Below are 16503 nucleotides of genomic sequence, written 5' to 3'. Positions count from 1 at the left end.
TTTTGATTAGTTTTTTTTTTATTATATATATTTTTAATAACTCTCTGTAATTCCACGTTTACTATAGTAGGCAGAGGGGAGACTTGTGATCCTTATTTGCCGCTGAATTCTGGAAGCATTGCGTGTTGCCCTCGCCCACTCTATTAACATTTCACTGACTCGCTCTGGTAAGAAGGCTGAGCGTGGCATTAAGTTCGCGATTTTGTATTGATTCATTCAATGCCTAAAGAATTCGGCGGAAAATTTAGAACGGAAGTGTCTTAATGAGAACGAAGTGTCGTGGAGGAAAAGAACGTGAACTCGACATATAAATAAATAAGAATTACCTCAATCAGAACTCAGGACCAGTTTTCGAATAAAAATAGAATCATCAAAATCGGTTCACTCAGTCGCAAATTCTGAGGTAACAAACATAAAAAAATACAGTTGAATTGAGAACTCCCTTTATTGAAGTCAGTTAAAAATACTTTTTATAATAATCTTATTGTAGTTTAAAACATTTATTGAAATATTAATATTGAGACCATAGCACAAGCCTCGATTCACGGAATGCCTCGAGCATTCAGCGGAAAGTGTAGAACGGAAGTGTCTTAATGAGAACGAAATGTCTTAACACTAGGTTCCCAAGTTCTCTCCGCCTACCCCGCTACAAGCGGGATACAGCGTGAGACTATAAAATACACTTCATTTAGTTAAGTACTAAGCAGACACTCCACGTAGGAGAAGTTCAGACCAATAATATAGAGTCGTTGTGTTGCAAGCTCGTAACTGGGTCACCCAAACAACGGGTTGAGAACGCTTATATACCTACGAGTTCAGTACAAATAGTATAAGTAAGTGAAAAGATCCGCATTCAAATCCTTTTTGCGTTTATCCTTTGGTAGAAAATATAATTAATATTATATAATGGTAAATAAGATACTAGTAAAAGTATTTTGTCTTTTTTTTAGCTTCCCGCTGAACCTAAGTTAAGAAGGAAACCTCGTGTCAAGATATTCTATTCCCCAAGCACAGCTCCATTTTTGAGACATTGCATATTGCACTCAACGTAGCGTTTTATAACCAATGGCAAAATATACAAATATTTTTTTCGTCCGAATGGGAATCGAACCCTCAATCGACGTGATTACTATTTGTCGGGGTTAGATGCTACGCGCCACGACTGCCTCGTCGAAAATTTCTGCGGAAGGATTTTGTTTGTTGTGTTGTGTGCTATGTTCGATCCCCACTTGGGGAAATAAAATATATTTTATTAATATTATCGTTTCCTCGCTCCGGTAACGAAATAAAACGCGGCGTTAAGTTTTGCCATTCAACATGCAATGCCTCCAGAATTCGGCGAAAAGTAAGGAACGGATGTGCCTTAATGGGAACTAAGTGTTTTAGCTCTAGGTTCCCAGGTATCCTCTGCGTACCCTGCTGCATGCGGGATACATCGTGAAGTTAAAACAGAGGAAGTAATTTGTCAGATAAAATATGGCCTAGTGCCTCGTTATCCATATCCAAATTTAATATCTCTAAATTACATAGATATGAAGGAGTAGAGCGTTTTCACTTTAAGTTTTCTAGCCCATCTTGCAATATACGCAAAATAATATTAAACAACTAATAGCAAGAATTTTACCCACTAATTGCTAAAATATTCTTCTTTATTTTACCTACTAATTGCTAAAATATTTCCACTATATTTCAAGGTTAGGACTTGGCCGGTGCGTCTTCTTCATTTCCTACAATAATATCAATTATAACAGCCCGGCCTGACTCAGGGCGGTACGTTACTACTCAATCTGATTTAATTGGCCATAATTGTGGTGACGCGTGCGGGGGCCCGGGGGGACAGGGTAAAGGGGGGGACGAACTCTTAACCCGGACAGATTAGCTAAATCACATCACTAGCCGTATCTGTTACAAAGATCATCTACATCTACATTGCTAGAGCAAGTGTTTTGTTTGTATGAGCGTTTGTCTTTTCTCAGCCTTTCTTTTAGTCTTGGTATTTTCTTTTATTTAACAAACTTAAGTCATATTTACATATTGAATAAGTTGTTATGTCATTTAAAGTTTATTTTGGTTAAGTTAGTACGAGATATCGAGTAGATAAGACCATCTCGAGTTTATTTGTCGCTCATATTTACTTTCGTTAATGTAACTTTTATCAGATAAAGATGACACAAACAACCAATATACCTAATATTTATTATCAAAATCATATTAGAGACTAGAATCTCCTATCATACCGTCCATCCTTCGGGACCTCATCAATAAAATGCTAAATGAAAAAATCGATGACAATTCAAAGTAGCTAGGAGGCGAGGCGGCCGCCGTCACGCCGTCACGTCGTCATCGCTGGCACTCCACCACTGCGCCCGCGCGCCGCCCGACGTCCGTATTGTATGACAATAAATAATTGGCATCTGTATTCTTCTTTTGACGAGATCTCCGCTCGATCCATTATGTGTAGCCGAGCGCCTGCCGCGGCATTTGGACGCCAGTGACGACGCTCCCGGTCCTCGTCTCCAGAAACCAACGATGAACGCCTCAGATCGAGGTACGTTTCACGGTTACGTTCACGCTGGTTCACGCAGTTCACGTGTGACGTGAAGCTCCTATCCCGCAAGGTTACAGTCCAACTAGCACAGGTCGGAAGTGCGATCTATTCTCCGTGAATGGCTAGGTCACTACGATCATAATGACCAGAGGATAGGGGAGAGGATTGCGAGCGTCGAGTGCCTCTTGTTCAGTGCTCGCAGTGGGCTGTCCGCGAGGCGGTGTCGCCCGTAAGTATGGAAGAGTGAAGACGACATGGCGGACAATGCTACTGGTATGTATGTATATATATATTTTATAGCCCAATTTGGATATTCTGGATACCTTGCACTTAGCCCAAAAATTTTGTATTTTTAACATATATTATTGATAAGAGATTTTTATACTATCGATATATTTCCAAACGGGTGTGGCTGCCCGCTGGAACGGCTTTTTGTGAATGTCGTAACACAATAATGGCTGTACGCAATTTATAATTATGTGTTTATTATCTGAATGTTTTTTTAAATCAAAATAAAAGTAATATTAAGCGAAAACGATGTCTAACATAATATTTTACCAAAATTATATTTTCATATATGTAAGCATATATGGTGTTAGTTAAGTGAGAGCCCCAATAAGAGTCACCGACAGTCGCGTGATGTACATTCATAAAATCGGTCCATTGACTACGTATATACAAGTACATAGAATGATGTCTCAATTAGTTTTCACTAAAATTTATTATATTAATAATTAATAGTTCATTTAGTAAATTAATGCTAGTTTAGTAATAACTGATATACTAATTCAATATTAATAGCCATTTCTTGTTCTTTGTTCTTGCGTGTATTTTTTTATTTGGTGTTTTTGTGTAATTTGCGTTATATATGGTGTGAATTTGAGATTAAGATATAAAAAGAGAAAATAAACACATATTTGTTTTTAATAACAACCTAATTCTATTATTGATATCTTTTAAATTTCTTCTGCTTTATATTCTAAAACAAAGAAATTAGTCAAAAAATAAAAAAGTTACTTTTAAACAATTAGACTTCAAATTATGTAACTACAACTATTTATACACACACAAATGTTTACATTACACAAATTATACAATTATACATCCAAATACACACACACACACACATACACGAAACACAAGTAGCTGGTGTATAATAGTTCTCAAAACGAGTCAATTTTGTCGTCCACTAATTTCGCGGCGGCAAGTGCTCCGAAGTTACAAGGGGAGGCACAGGATTAGCGCCTCATCCGGCTAACAATTGACGATTTGTTAGGGCTGTCTGTGCGTTGTAGAAATTATATATTTTTTTATCTAAGGCGGTCGAGGTGCAGGGGTGTGGGTTGTGGGTTCGATTTAATTGTTATTTATCAATATTTTTATTAACGTTTATATTTCCATTTTTTCGCTCTGGTGTCGAGGTAAAGCGCGGCGTTGAGTTCTGCCACTCAACACACAATGTCTCCAGAATTCGGCAGAAAATGGGGAACGGAGTGTCTTAACACTAGGTTCTGGCCTACCCTGCTGTGCGCGGGATACAGCGTGAAGCTAATATGATTTATTTTTATTTATTTATAATTTTTCAACTCTTTATTCCGCCACTCAACACGCAATGTTTCGAAAAATTTGGGGAAAAATATGGAACAGAATATCTTAACACTAGGTTCCCTCTGCAGTGTGGTGTTAAGATGCACCGTTCCCTACGCACCGCCAAATTTTCGTGACATTGAGAATTGCGTGGCGGAATTCAACGCCATGTTCATGTAGTTATTTTGTAGCAAACTTGTCTAACATAATAATTTCTATTAATATAACTTTTTTATTCAGGAACTGATTGAAATAAAACAAACATGTTAGGGAAAGCTTTTTAAAAAGCAATAGTAAAAATTGAATTAAACCGATTTACTCGTTTCTGAGATTAGCCTGCATAAACACACAGACAAACAACAAATATATTAAAAAAAGTTGTTTTGGGTTCAATGACATTGATAAGTTTAATATGGCAATGTCTCGAAATTTCTACGGAAAGCTACGGTGTGAAGCTATAAGATAAAAGAAAAGAAATTGTTTCATATTATTTGGCCCATGTACAGACAGCGATCAGTTACAATTTTATTATATGTAGATTTCACAACCGCGTGAATGTTATCGTAACAGATTCGTTATATTTGTTATTTTATTCTCTAAATTGCTTTTGTATATTATATGTACGAGTATGTATTGTGTAGAGACGTCGTGGCGTAACGTCCGAATTGTTTTTACTTTTCCCTCTGGTAACAAGACAAAGAAAAATACAATCTATGAAAAATATAAAACTAGTGCTTAAATTAATTATATAAATGTTTATATATTTCCCTTGTATAGTAACATTCTAATACTAGGCGGGTTACTCTTTTCATACTTCTAATTATAAAGTTATAAACGTGGGATACTTATAAAATGTTATTTAAAATTAAAAACTCTTAAGTAAGTTAACTAATTGTAAATTTATGTTCTTATGTTGGAAACATCACAAATAAATGTAAATTCCAATTACAGTTATAATATTGTTCATATTAAAAAAAAAGATTTCTTTAATAAAAACATTAAATTAACACACACGAACATTAAAAACATTTTATCCAATTTAATTAATAGGTTAGACTTTAAAGAACTCCGCCATTCAACAAAATAGTAATAGATAGAAATAAAAAAGAAGTAAAATCCTCAAGTAAGCCAAAAGTCATAAAAATAATGAATTATCACTAATTTCTTTCCATCTACCATAAAACACCAAGAATATGGCTAGACCAGAATAAATACTATAACTAAAAAATTTTATAGTTTTTGTAGAAACTATTAAAAAAAAATGAACGTCGCAGGATTTGAATCCACGCCTGTTGAAACTGTCCAAGCGCTCTGACCAGGTAAGCATCTGGACATAGGAGGATATCCTATGTCTTAGCGTTCAGAGCGCTTGGGCGGTTTCCAAGGGGTGCGCTTACAAATCCAGAAACGTTCAATTTTTTATACTTTTCCTAAAAACAAAAACGCAGTAAAAATCATATCTTATACTTGAAAAGTATAGTTAACATTTGACAACGTTAAAATTGTATACACTTTATCCCGCACATAGCAATGCGGAAGGAACCTGGAGTCAAGACGCTGTGCACTCCACTTTCCGTCAGACATTGTGTTTTGAGTGGCGTAACAGAACACCGCAATTTGTCTTGTCAAAGCGGGGAAATGTTAGGGAAGCTTTAACCATTCAGATGAAACTAAGCTCAACCAGTACAAATGTTTTCACAACCTAAATGGATTCATTCCCTCCCTAATGTAGGAATCGAACCCATAACCACTCTGTCGCTAGACACTATTCCACCACCATTTATACAATCATAACCATTCCCAATAAACCTAATAGCAAAACAATGATAAATTACCATCAACTACCATCAAAGAACTAAAGTAGCAGTTTCCCCATTTACAGCCAATAATTATAGGATAGGATAGAAAGAATCTATCGAAGTAGTCTTAATGCGGACTTCCTGTGTTCTTTCATACTGTATATTACAATTTCCTCGGCATTGCAATGCTGGTACCTACGAGTATCTACTTAGAAGTAAATGGTGAGGAACTGGAACTCAATGAGATGAGACACGCACTATTTGACTGTAAGCGTGATCTATTAGAGCTACTTTAGGTTACACTGTTTGTGGGTTATTAGAGGAGTTGCTGTACCCCGTGTATAGGAAGGTGATAAAGGGAACCTGGAACCTGATGTTAAGACACTCCGTTTGTATTAAGGCATTTCCGTTCCCCCCTTTCCGTCGAATTCTGGAGTTGAGACTTGAGAGGTAAATCAACGCTGCGATTTGCCTCGGTGCTAGATCTAAGCGGAAAATATTAAATATTTATTTATTCGGATGGGGATCGAACTTGTCAAGTTTACATTCACACGTTTGTGCCACTGCGCCAAGACTCAATTGTTTTGTACAATTTGATAATTTAGTTTGTATTTTGATTATTAAAGTGACTCTATGTTTCTTATGGAAGTAGATCAAGGACCGTATTTTAGCTATAAATATTATTATGGATTGTTTTGTTTGTACATACATATATAGTATATATATAGTAATACTTAAATAATAGCAATTTAATAATAATTTAGTATTAACTTTGTTAGTAGTATCACTAAATAAGCATAAATGAAGCATCCAATAACTTTTAACCAATATCTCGCTCACAGCTGATGTATATAAAAAAATATTTTCTTTATTTTTTAACTTCAGGTGTCCTGCTAGGTTGACACCTAGTATTGAGACACTCCGTCTCCCAATTTTCCAGAAATTACATGTTTAGTAGCAGAAGTTACCGCCGTGCTTTTATTCATAATGTTTTAATTTAAAATGAATTTTACTTCTGTCTTTTTATGTGTTAATGTAATGTTCACAATTAGTGCAAATTCGATTCCCACTGAGAGGAAGAAAATATTTTCTTTCTTGCTCTGGTCAAAGATAAGGCACGATATTCCTGTTGGATTATGACTTCCACTTGAACACGCTATGTCACGCAAAATTGGTCAGTACGTGGGGAACGGAGATTCTTAACATTAGGTTCCCTCTGCCTAACCCGCAAAAAGCAGGGTTTTGCGAGATAAAGCATAAAGTTAAAAAAACATAATGTGACATTTCTTTTTTAATTTTTAAATTATTATAAGTTTTAAAGTTACTTCAATCAACCTTAACTTTGTTGATATAAACTGAAGAACGGAGAGAATTTTGAGTATAACTATAGTATATATATTATTATAATCTAAACATAGATATATGGTATTCTCACAAAAAACCCATATAAATATAATCATCTAATCCAGTTAGGCAAGTTGACGTGGTGGTCATTTGAGATAATTTCCTTGTTGACTTTAGTAGTTGCCGGACCATTTTTAGAGAGGAAACCATTCAGTTTGTTTGTCACCAACGTCGTTCTCTTATGAGCTACATACATTATTCATTTTATTTTACAGCCACCTTGAAGTTTCAAGGTGGTTTATGGGATTAAATATATGTAGATTTGAGGATATTTTTTTTCGCTCTGGTAATGTGACAAAACAGTCAGTCAGTAACAGTATCAGTTTAGTATGAACATGATTTAGAATGTAAGTGATTTAACTTAAAAAAAATATAGGAATTCACCATAGATTATTACAGAGATATTGAGTTAGATAATTTACATTATAAGAATACGATTTATGTATTCTTAATAGGATATTTGATAACGGTTTTACGCGTTTCCTTGCATAACAGGGTAAGCAGTGGGAGCCAAGTGTTAAAACACTATGATCCCAATATTACACCCTTTTTTAGACTTTGCGTGTTTAGTGGCGGCCCCAATGCCATGCTTTATCTTGCTACCAGATGAAAACGAAATAGTATAAAATATTTTTACCCCTAAATAAAAATCCAAAAGAATTGAAAATATATAGAGGTAGGAAATGGAAACATTAAATAGTTCATTACTTTCAGTGGGAATCGAACACATAACCTCTCGTTTGCAGTCGCACTTTTGCACCAGCTGTGCCACAACTGGCCTTATCTTATATTAGCCTTAGATATTCCCATTTGACCAGGCGAGTGAAGCCGTAGGCCAAGGCCAGTGTATCATATATGTGATAAAAAAGACATTAGTTGTAAGAGAAAACCAGGTGACGCTCAACACTTATCTAAAGGCGTGATATAATACGTTTAAAGTGAACATTATATGTTCTTTTGATCATTTACACTAGCCTGTAGGGTTGTGGGCTCAATTTACGCTCGGAGGAATAAATTATTTTTTCTCTCTGATAAAAAGAGTAAGCGCGATGTTGAATTCCGTCGTGTGCGTGAGAGACTGGCTACAGAGTAAAAAAAAAATAGTAATAATATTGAAATTAAATAATTATAACAGATATATATATATATATTATATCTATATGTAGGTTGAAATTTCTTGATTAAAATATTACAAATACCAAATATTTACGAGCATATTCTTATTTTGAATAAAATTATTTGGGTTCAAAGACCCACACCTGTCACGTTACAGTCACGCCCTTGTGCCCCAGTACCAGTAATTAATTGATTCTATTAATCATAAAATGTAATTAAAAAATGCAAACTATTTTACAATTATTATTAATGATTAATTTCTCTGAACGCAATCGATATGCCTCTACTAATTGAAACAACACGAAGTTAATAATGCGTGTAATTTTTTTTTAAGTTAATTTATTATATTATAAGAAATTAGAGAATTTATAGGTTTGTTATTACTTTTTTTAGCTTCGCGCAACGGTTGTGAGTTGGAATCCCGATAGAGGAAATTAAATATTTAATATCTAAATTTCTTTGTGCTTGTGACGAGGCAAAGCTCGGCGTTGAATACCGCAACTTGACACTTAATGCCTTGAGAAATTGACGGAAAGTAGGGAACGGAAGTGTCTTTATGGGAACGGAGTGTCTTGACACAAGTTCCCAGGTTCAGTCTGCCTGTTATGAGTTCGGGATACAGCGGAAATCTGAAAACAAAAATAAATATGAGGTACATGATACATTCTACCTACTCAAAGTAACCGACGCGACTCTGAAGCACTTTGGGTTACTTCGGAACGAGTATCGTGTTCTCTTCCACCTTTTTCTCTAAATGGTTATTTTAATTATTTAATTATTTCTGAAAATAGCTCGTTTAACCAAGCAAAGTCTTCTACTTTATAATCATCATCATCATCATTGGATACAGGCTTCTCCCAAGGATCGCCACACCGATCGGTCCTGAGAACATTATAATATTCGTATAGACAGGTTACAAATCAACTTTTGGAGTTCTAAAATTTTATTACAATTTATAAGAGGTCATATAAATTAACATCACATATATACTCGTAGGTCAGTAGACAAGAGTAGGTCCGTTGACAACGCTCTGTCTCTATTAAAATTAATATTGATTTTAACTTATTTATTTAGTTAGAAGCCAGTCGTGGCTGATGGGCACAGGCGTGCGACTGCAACAACAGGTTGTGGTTCGATTTCCATAGAGGGAATTAAATATTTTATATTTTGATTTTCCCGCATCCAGTCAACACGCAATGCCTCCGAAAAGTGAGGAATGGACGTGTCTTAAAAGAAATGAAGGCTAGGTTCCCTCTGTCTATTAGATGCTAAAAACATTGACATATATCTTTAATTTTATATACTACGATACCTTAACTATCGGGCCCGATGGACGTATTCCTGCCCGGGCTTTCCTTATATTGTGTATACGGTGATATATATTGTACGTATATTGGATTCTATGTGATGGTTTTTTATAGTTTAGCTAATCTATTAGAGTATATTTATATCGATTGTATCGATTTACATTTTCAAACTATTCCAGGACCTACTGAAATATATACACAAACTTTTATCCATATCGGTCCAGTCGTTTAGTGTAACAAGCACAGGCACAGCACAATAACACAAATATGAGATTCACAAAATACAAAAAATTATCGATATTGTTTTGAAACGGCGGATATTTTGAAGAGAGTCAAGCATTGCATGTTATTGAACATATTATGTTCAATTCCTAGTTAGAGTTATCACTTTTTTCATATAAAAAAGACAGTATGGTAATTAAAATTGCGTAACGCGATGCGCGCGCGCACGCTACCGTGTACAAATTGTATACAGCTATATCTAATTTCTATTTCACTATTAACTATTATTATAGGCTTATGAAGAAATATTAATTATTAAGTGCATCTGCCTGGTTTATTTGCAATCATTATTTAAAATTTAAATATTAAGTGATACTTTCGGTATCTGTATTCAATAGGTGGTCTGGAGAAGTGGAAATTCAATTACGTAAAACTTACTGAATCCCTTGTGACTCAGTGGTACGTCTGAGTGTAAACGCGACGGTTGGACGTTCGATTCCTATTGATCAGATGATTTTCACGTCCTCACTCTGGTAACAGGACGAAAGGGGGAAATATCTCTAAAATTAGAAAGTGCGTTGGGAACGAAGTGTCCTTACATTAGGCTCTTTCTACGTATGTGTGTATGCAGTAATAAACTGTTATTCAATAAGAGCAGTCTTTCATTAGACGTTCCGAACATTACATGGCGACCCTACCAGGATAAATATACGTCTAATGAATATAGTCTTTTTCACCTACATCTACCCTCTTTTACAAGAAAGTATTAACGATAAATATATTTTTGTTCTTTTATTTGTGCTTGCTGCAATATATTCAGTTTAGTGATTTTTAGCCAAACGACACCGTGTATATTTTATTAATTAGATACTACTAAGATCTGAAGAACGAGCTCAGTGGCCTGTCATTGTAGAGGCCTATGTCCAGCAGTTGACGACGACAGGCTGATGATGATGATGATGATGAAGTAATAGACTTAAATAGACACGACCACATCGCGATGTAGTTGTGACTTACGATTATGTGTTACCTACTCACTATTTTTTTTTTTTTTTTGCGATTTCCAACGCCTCAAGGTTGCCTGGAAGAAATCGCTATTTCAGCGATAAGGTCGCCTATTGTACCATATTCTTTTTCTTGTATTCTTCTATTTCTTTTTTGGGTGTATAATAAAGAGTTTTATTATTATTATTATTATTATGTGACTGAACGCGATAGTTATGTGTTCAAATCCTACTCAGAGTATATTTGTCATCACTATATAAAGATAGACATAATAAAAAATATATATTGTTCATTCTCCCCGAATTCGTGGATAGAACGCGCTACTTTCATGTAAAGCTGCAACCACATGACTATAAGGCATACAGTTAATAAAATTATCCACCCATCTTGGCTTCCAACGCTCAACTGACCTACCTTACATATAGAATGGAACACACTCTCACTCCCAATCAAAGGATACTGTACACACTGACATAATGTACAGTCAGTCAATTTAAAGATATGTATTGTCGAGTATAATGAATTTGCAACTTTTGCGTACTAAGTCGTATTTGGATAGATAGATAGATAGGGAAATAGAAAATTACAGATTATAAGTATTTTTTTAAGTTTTTCGTTTCTCCAATATGGTTAAATAAGGCGTCACGTCTGCCGTAAGAAAAAAAGACCGTATTAAGAAAATTCGTTCTCCACTCTTCCCGTGTTGATTGACGGAATTCAACGCCTCATGCGTTTTTAATTGTTACAGGAGCAACTTAATGAAAATAGTTCATTCTATTTTCGCTAAGTCACACGCCTCGACGGCCTTTTTTTCTTAACAAAATTGTCACAAAATCGGGAAGGGAGAGGTTTATTATTAGTTCCGCTATCCTATTTTGCCAATATGGATGAATTCATGAAGCAAAAAAGGAATTATGAATTAAAATTCATATATAAATGAAAATAAAACTGAATATTTTGAAGTTGCTTCTTAGTAAGGATAATAAAAATATCTTGACATTAGAGATTTTTTTCTTTATCAATTTATCATTCAAGTATCTGTATGGACTAATTGAGGGCTGAATATTTTGAATATATTTTCTTTTTAAATCAACAATGTCTCGAAAACTAGACATAAAGTGAGGAATAGAGTATTATCTCTCTGAATACTCTGCCATTCGTGTGATGCCAGCTTTATGTTGTATAAAGCTATAACATAACTCTACTATTACAGACGGATACATCCGTAACTGCACGCCGCCGGCCATCGACGACTTCCCGGCCGGCTTCTTCACGGAGCTGCAACGCCAGCACGGCGCGATCGTACTCCACGCGTTCATCTCTATATATCTCTTCGTAGCGCTGGCGGTGGTCTGCGACAAGTTCTTTGTACCTGCTGTTGATAGAATATGCACGGGTAAGGGCTGGGTTGAGATGGGTTGAGATTCATATTTAGTAAAGTTTTGGTTGGTAGATATTTAATCTACCAAGGTCATATTGCGAAGACGCAATGCGCAATATAGCCAACCCAATTTTTTGAACAATTCTAAAAGATACCTAAGTTTATTATTGAAAATATTTCACCTTTTATTAGAAAACACAGAGATTTTCTTGAAAATATGTATGAGCCTATTTAATGGCCAATTATTGATTTCTGTTTATTTGTTCAGCATTAAACATGACAAACGACGTAGCCGGCGCTACCTTCATGGCGGCGGCTACGTCCGCTCCCGAGCTCTTCGTGAACGTGATCGGGACTTTCATCACAGAGGGTGACATCGGAGTCGGGACTATAGTGGGCTCAGCTGTCTTCAACATACTTGCTGTAGCCGCGTGCTGTGGTATAGGGGCTGGGATGGTATACTAATTTAGATTTTAATTATTTTTTTATCCTTATTCTGCGAATAGGTGTTTATAAAATATAAAATGATATATTACAAAAAATATTATTGAATTTTAATATTTTAATTCTGACTGTAAAAAATGTAAAAGATTCTTATGACAACAGTAGTTTATCAATCTATGTATTCATTCCAATTAAATTTACTTCTGAAATAATGCCTTATATGCTAACCTTCTTTTCATTATTCTTCTTTCAGGTGGTACCTCTTGATTGGTGGCCGCTAACAAGGGACTGTCTCGCATACGGCATTACAGTTTCAATACTTATCTGTATAATGCACGACGAGTACGTGCAGTGGTACGAGGCGTTCTTGCTTGTCATGTTATACGGTGTTTACATCTGCATCATGTACTATGACAAAAGTATACAAAATTTTGCTAAAGGTAGGGTACTTTTAGAAACTGTTTAGAATTTTACCATTTTTGTAGTCTTATACGAATTCTCACAACAATTAAATTTTTCTTTTCCCATTTATATTATTAAATGTATTCTATTATAGGAAGCTGGAAATGTGTTTCAAATATGATTAAGAAAGACAGTGAAAAGCAAGACTCGGTGATGAATGTAGAAAATGGTTTGTATAATTTTCAGATTAGTTAAGTACATATGAAATTGTTATACAGCAGAATTATATATTTTGCCGGTTTAACAATTACTATGACATTAAATAGCAATAGTAAATATTTTAAGTCATTTAAAATTTTAGAAATGAAATTTATAAGTATTATAATATTTATAAAAATTACAGAAAACAAAGAAATCAAGACATCCCAAACAGATCATCATCAACACAATGGCAATATCAAAAATGTATCACTCTATTCAGATGTCCATGAAATGATAACTCCTCTACAAATAGAAAAAATAAAGAGTGATGATGATAAAATCGCCAATGATGATAATGAAACTAAACATAGCGATATGGAAATAGCGCACCAGGAAGAAACAAATCAAGGAAATGTTGAAGAAGGAAATAAAGACACTCCAGATGAGTACCGCCACTCACTGTGGAAATGGCCTTCTGGGAGAAGTAAACTAACGAAGGTAGTTTAGTAATATCACGATAATTGCTCTTTTTTCTGAAGTTTCACGCTGTATCCCGTAAATAGCAAGTTAGGCAAAGGGAACCTAATGTTATGATACTCCGTTCCCCATTTTCTGCCCAACTTTTCTAGACAGTGCGTGTTGAGTAGCAGAGCTCAACGCCACACTTGCCATGTTACCAGGGCGAGGAAATGAAAATGACTTATTCTTACAAGTGGGAATCCAATCCACAGTTATAGCGTTCACAGACGACCATTGTGACGTTGTGCCACGACGGCGCCTCTATACTTCTTATCAAAATAAAAAAAAAACAAATCTGCAGCCGCCATTTTCATTCAATTGTTTTCATAATAATATTAATTATTACGTAGTAAAACTTTTTCATTTATTTCAGACCACATGGATAGTGACGTGGCCAATACACTTGGTGTTCCTCTTCACGATACCAGATTGTGAAAAACCCCGTTTCAAAAACTGGTTTCCTCTAACTTTCATTATGTGCATAGTTTGGATAGGATCGTTATCCTATATCGTTGCTTGGATGATAACTATTATTGGTATGTTAAATGTTTGTATTATTAGGGCCGTTTTTTTGACATCTCGTTACTTGAATTCTACTGCTAAATTATTTTATAAGTTAAAATATTTCAAGCTTTCAGTCAAAGCACTTCACGACGAGAAATTTCACGACTTTATTGCATATGACTTTATTCCAAAAACTCCTTAATCTACCTAGATACTAAATTCCAATCTATTAGATTCAGTAGTTGCGACTGTACATTATCTTTGAGTGACTTAGTAAAATATCAAAGAAATATTTTCATATATGTTTAAAGAATATCATTAAAATATTTAATTAAATAAGTAATCTCCTTATCTCGTTTCATAAATAACTGAATTAAATTATTATCTTTATAATTTTGTAATTATTTAATTAGCCTTTCTTTTAAGGCGATACCCTGATGATACCTGACTCTGTAATGGGGATTACATTCCTCGCAGCAGGTACCTCAGTACCTGAAGCTGTTTCCAGTGTGATTGTTGCAAAACAAGGTAAATTATATGTTTTACTATTTTTTTAAGAGACATTTTTTTTAAATAAATTTTTAGAAAACATAAAATTACAAATTACAGGTTTTTGTTAACTAAACGTATTAACAGTCAGGTTTGCTTTTTCATAAATACTTTAGGTAGGTTGCGAACAGTGGATGAGGCGTAAGAAGACAAGGCTTTCCTATGATCGTAGCGCGATTGGCGCTTAGCGAGAATTCTCTGGCTATTCCGCTAGGGACAGTGTGAAGCTATAAAAACATACTCCTATCAAACAGAAACATTTAAATTGCAGGTCACGGATCAATGGGGATAAGTAACTCGATAGGATCGAACACATTTGACATCTTACTGTGTCTGGGGCTACCATGGCTCATCAAGGCGTCATTGACTCCAGCTGAACCTGGCAACTACTGGGTTAGATATTTGTTATATGTTATATAAGTATTTAAAAGCGAATTGGCTAAGCGAATTTTTTAAAGCGATTTTACGCCTTGCGACCTGTGGGCCCCTTGTTTAAATATGCCTAATCACTTTGCAATTTCAATTGAAAATTGTGTATTAATTTTTAACTTTGCCAAGTTTATTAAAATGTTCTTATTTCCTGCTAACGTTTGGTTGATATATACAAAATAGTGATTTTCATATTTAAATAAGAAATAAAAATAAACGTTATGCTATGCTTTGCGCAATTTTATAACAAATATTGTTTTGTATAATTTTTCATTTTCTCATTAGGTGAAGATTAATTCTATGGGTCTCGAATACTCTGCTATATCGCTACTGTCAACACTACTCTTGCTGTATTTGACTTTCTGGTTCAACAAGTTTAAGCTGGACGCGGCGGTAGGGAGGGCGTGCCTGGCGATGTACGCCATGTTCTTAGTGCTCGCCACTCTTATAGAGCTAAATGTGTTCTTCCCAGTCAACGTGCGCACTTGCAGGAGAACCGACCTGAAGTCTTAGAAGCGGAGAAGTAGTCATCTGAGCCTATCCACCAGTGTTAGTGTCTAACAGCCGGAGTGTCTCAGCTCTCCGGTCGTGTCCACAAACCGAGCAACTTACTTTTATTTTGGAAAAGTGATCCTAAGCAATAAATAGTAGAGACAAAGCTAATTAGATAAGTTACATTGATGATATTAATAATTTAAGCTATTCTGTACTAAACGCAGTAAGTGGATTTTACGTTAGGATATTTTTTATGTCGACATAGTGTTGTTATTTTTTGAATTTATTTAAAATTTTATGAAACGTTACAAGTTCTGGTCTGGTTGTTCGAGCCCATTTCAATTTTAACTTGGTTTGATTATTGTACCACAATTTTATTTCCATTTACCTTCATTTTTCATTTCAACTTAATTATTATTTGGCGTTTAAATAGTATTGAGACAGGTCCGTTTTGTAAATAAATACACAAGTACATGTAATGTATCAGATTTTAAGAAGTATTAAATATATAGATTTTTATTTTATTAATTTATTTCAATGTTCCTCTAGTATATTATATAGGATGACATCTGTGAAGAATTTCTTGATGCG

General features: G+C 34.8%; 1 protein-coding gene across 2 annotated transcripts; it reads left to right on the top strand.

The window, feature by feature from the left end:
* Nucleotides 1-2350: 2350 nt before the first annotated feature.
* Nucleotides 2351-16436, top strand: zyd (sodium/potassium/calcium exchanger zydeco). Of its 2 annotated transcripts, none has more exons than XM_085206720.1 (10): nucleotides 2351-2548; nucleotides 12202-12384; nucleotides 12638-12825; nucleotides 13067-13253; nucleotides 13370-13444; nucleotides 13619-13914; nucleotides 14309-14471; nucleotides 14866-14967; nucleotides 15260-15381; nucleotides 15703-16436. In XM_085206720.1, exons 1-10 carry the CDS (start codon nucleotides 2530-2532, stop codon nucleotides 15928-15930), a joined length of 1563 nt encoding a protein of 520 aa, XP_085062846.1. In that variant the 5' UTR covers nucleotides 2351-2529; the 3' UTR covers nucleotides 15931-16436. The 2 variants fall into 2 exon arrangements, with proteins under 2 accessions (XP_085062846.1, XP_085062847.1); XM_085206721.1 differs by lacking the exon at nucleotides 2351-2548 and adding an exon at nucleotides 2676-2821.
* The last annotated feature ends 67 nt before the right edge of the window (nucleotides 16437-16503 follow it).

The sequence above is a fragment of the Heliconius melpomene genome, chromosome 21 (genome assembly GCF_056956725.1).
Source record: "Heliconius melpomene rosina isolate 202511_hmr_F chromosome 21, ASM5695672v1, whole genome shotgun sequence".
In the NCBI taxonomy this organism is placed as follows: Eukaryota; Metazoa; Arthropoda; class Insecta; order Lepidoptera; family Nymphalidae; genus Heliconius; species Heliconius melpomene.
The sequence above is the reverse complement of the archived record's forward strand: the minus strand, read 5'-3'. Positions and strand labels throughout refer to the sequence as shown.

Bases quoted from the DNA above. Each gene is read 5' to 3' on its own strand.
- zyd (XM_085206720.1), top strand. The intron at 14,472-14,865 runs GTATGTTAAATG...CTTTCTTTTAAG, and splicing joins TTGGATGATAACTATTATTG to GCGATACCCTGATGATACCT. The intron at 14,968-15,259 runs GTAAATTATATG...TTTAAATTGCAG, and splicing joins TGTGATTGTTGCAAAACAAG to GTCACGGATCAATGGGGATA.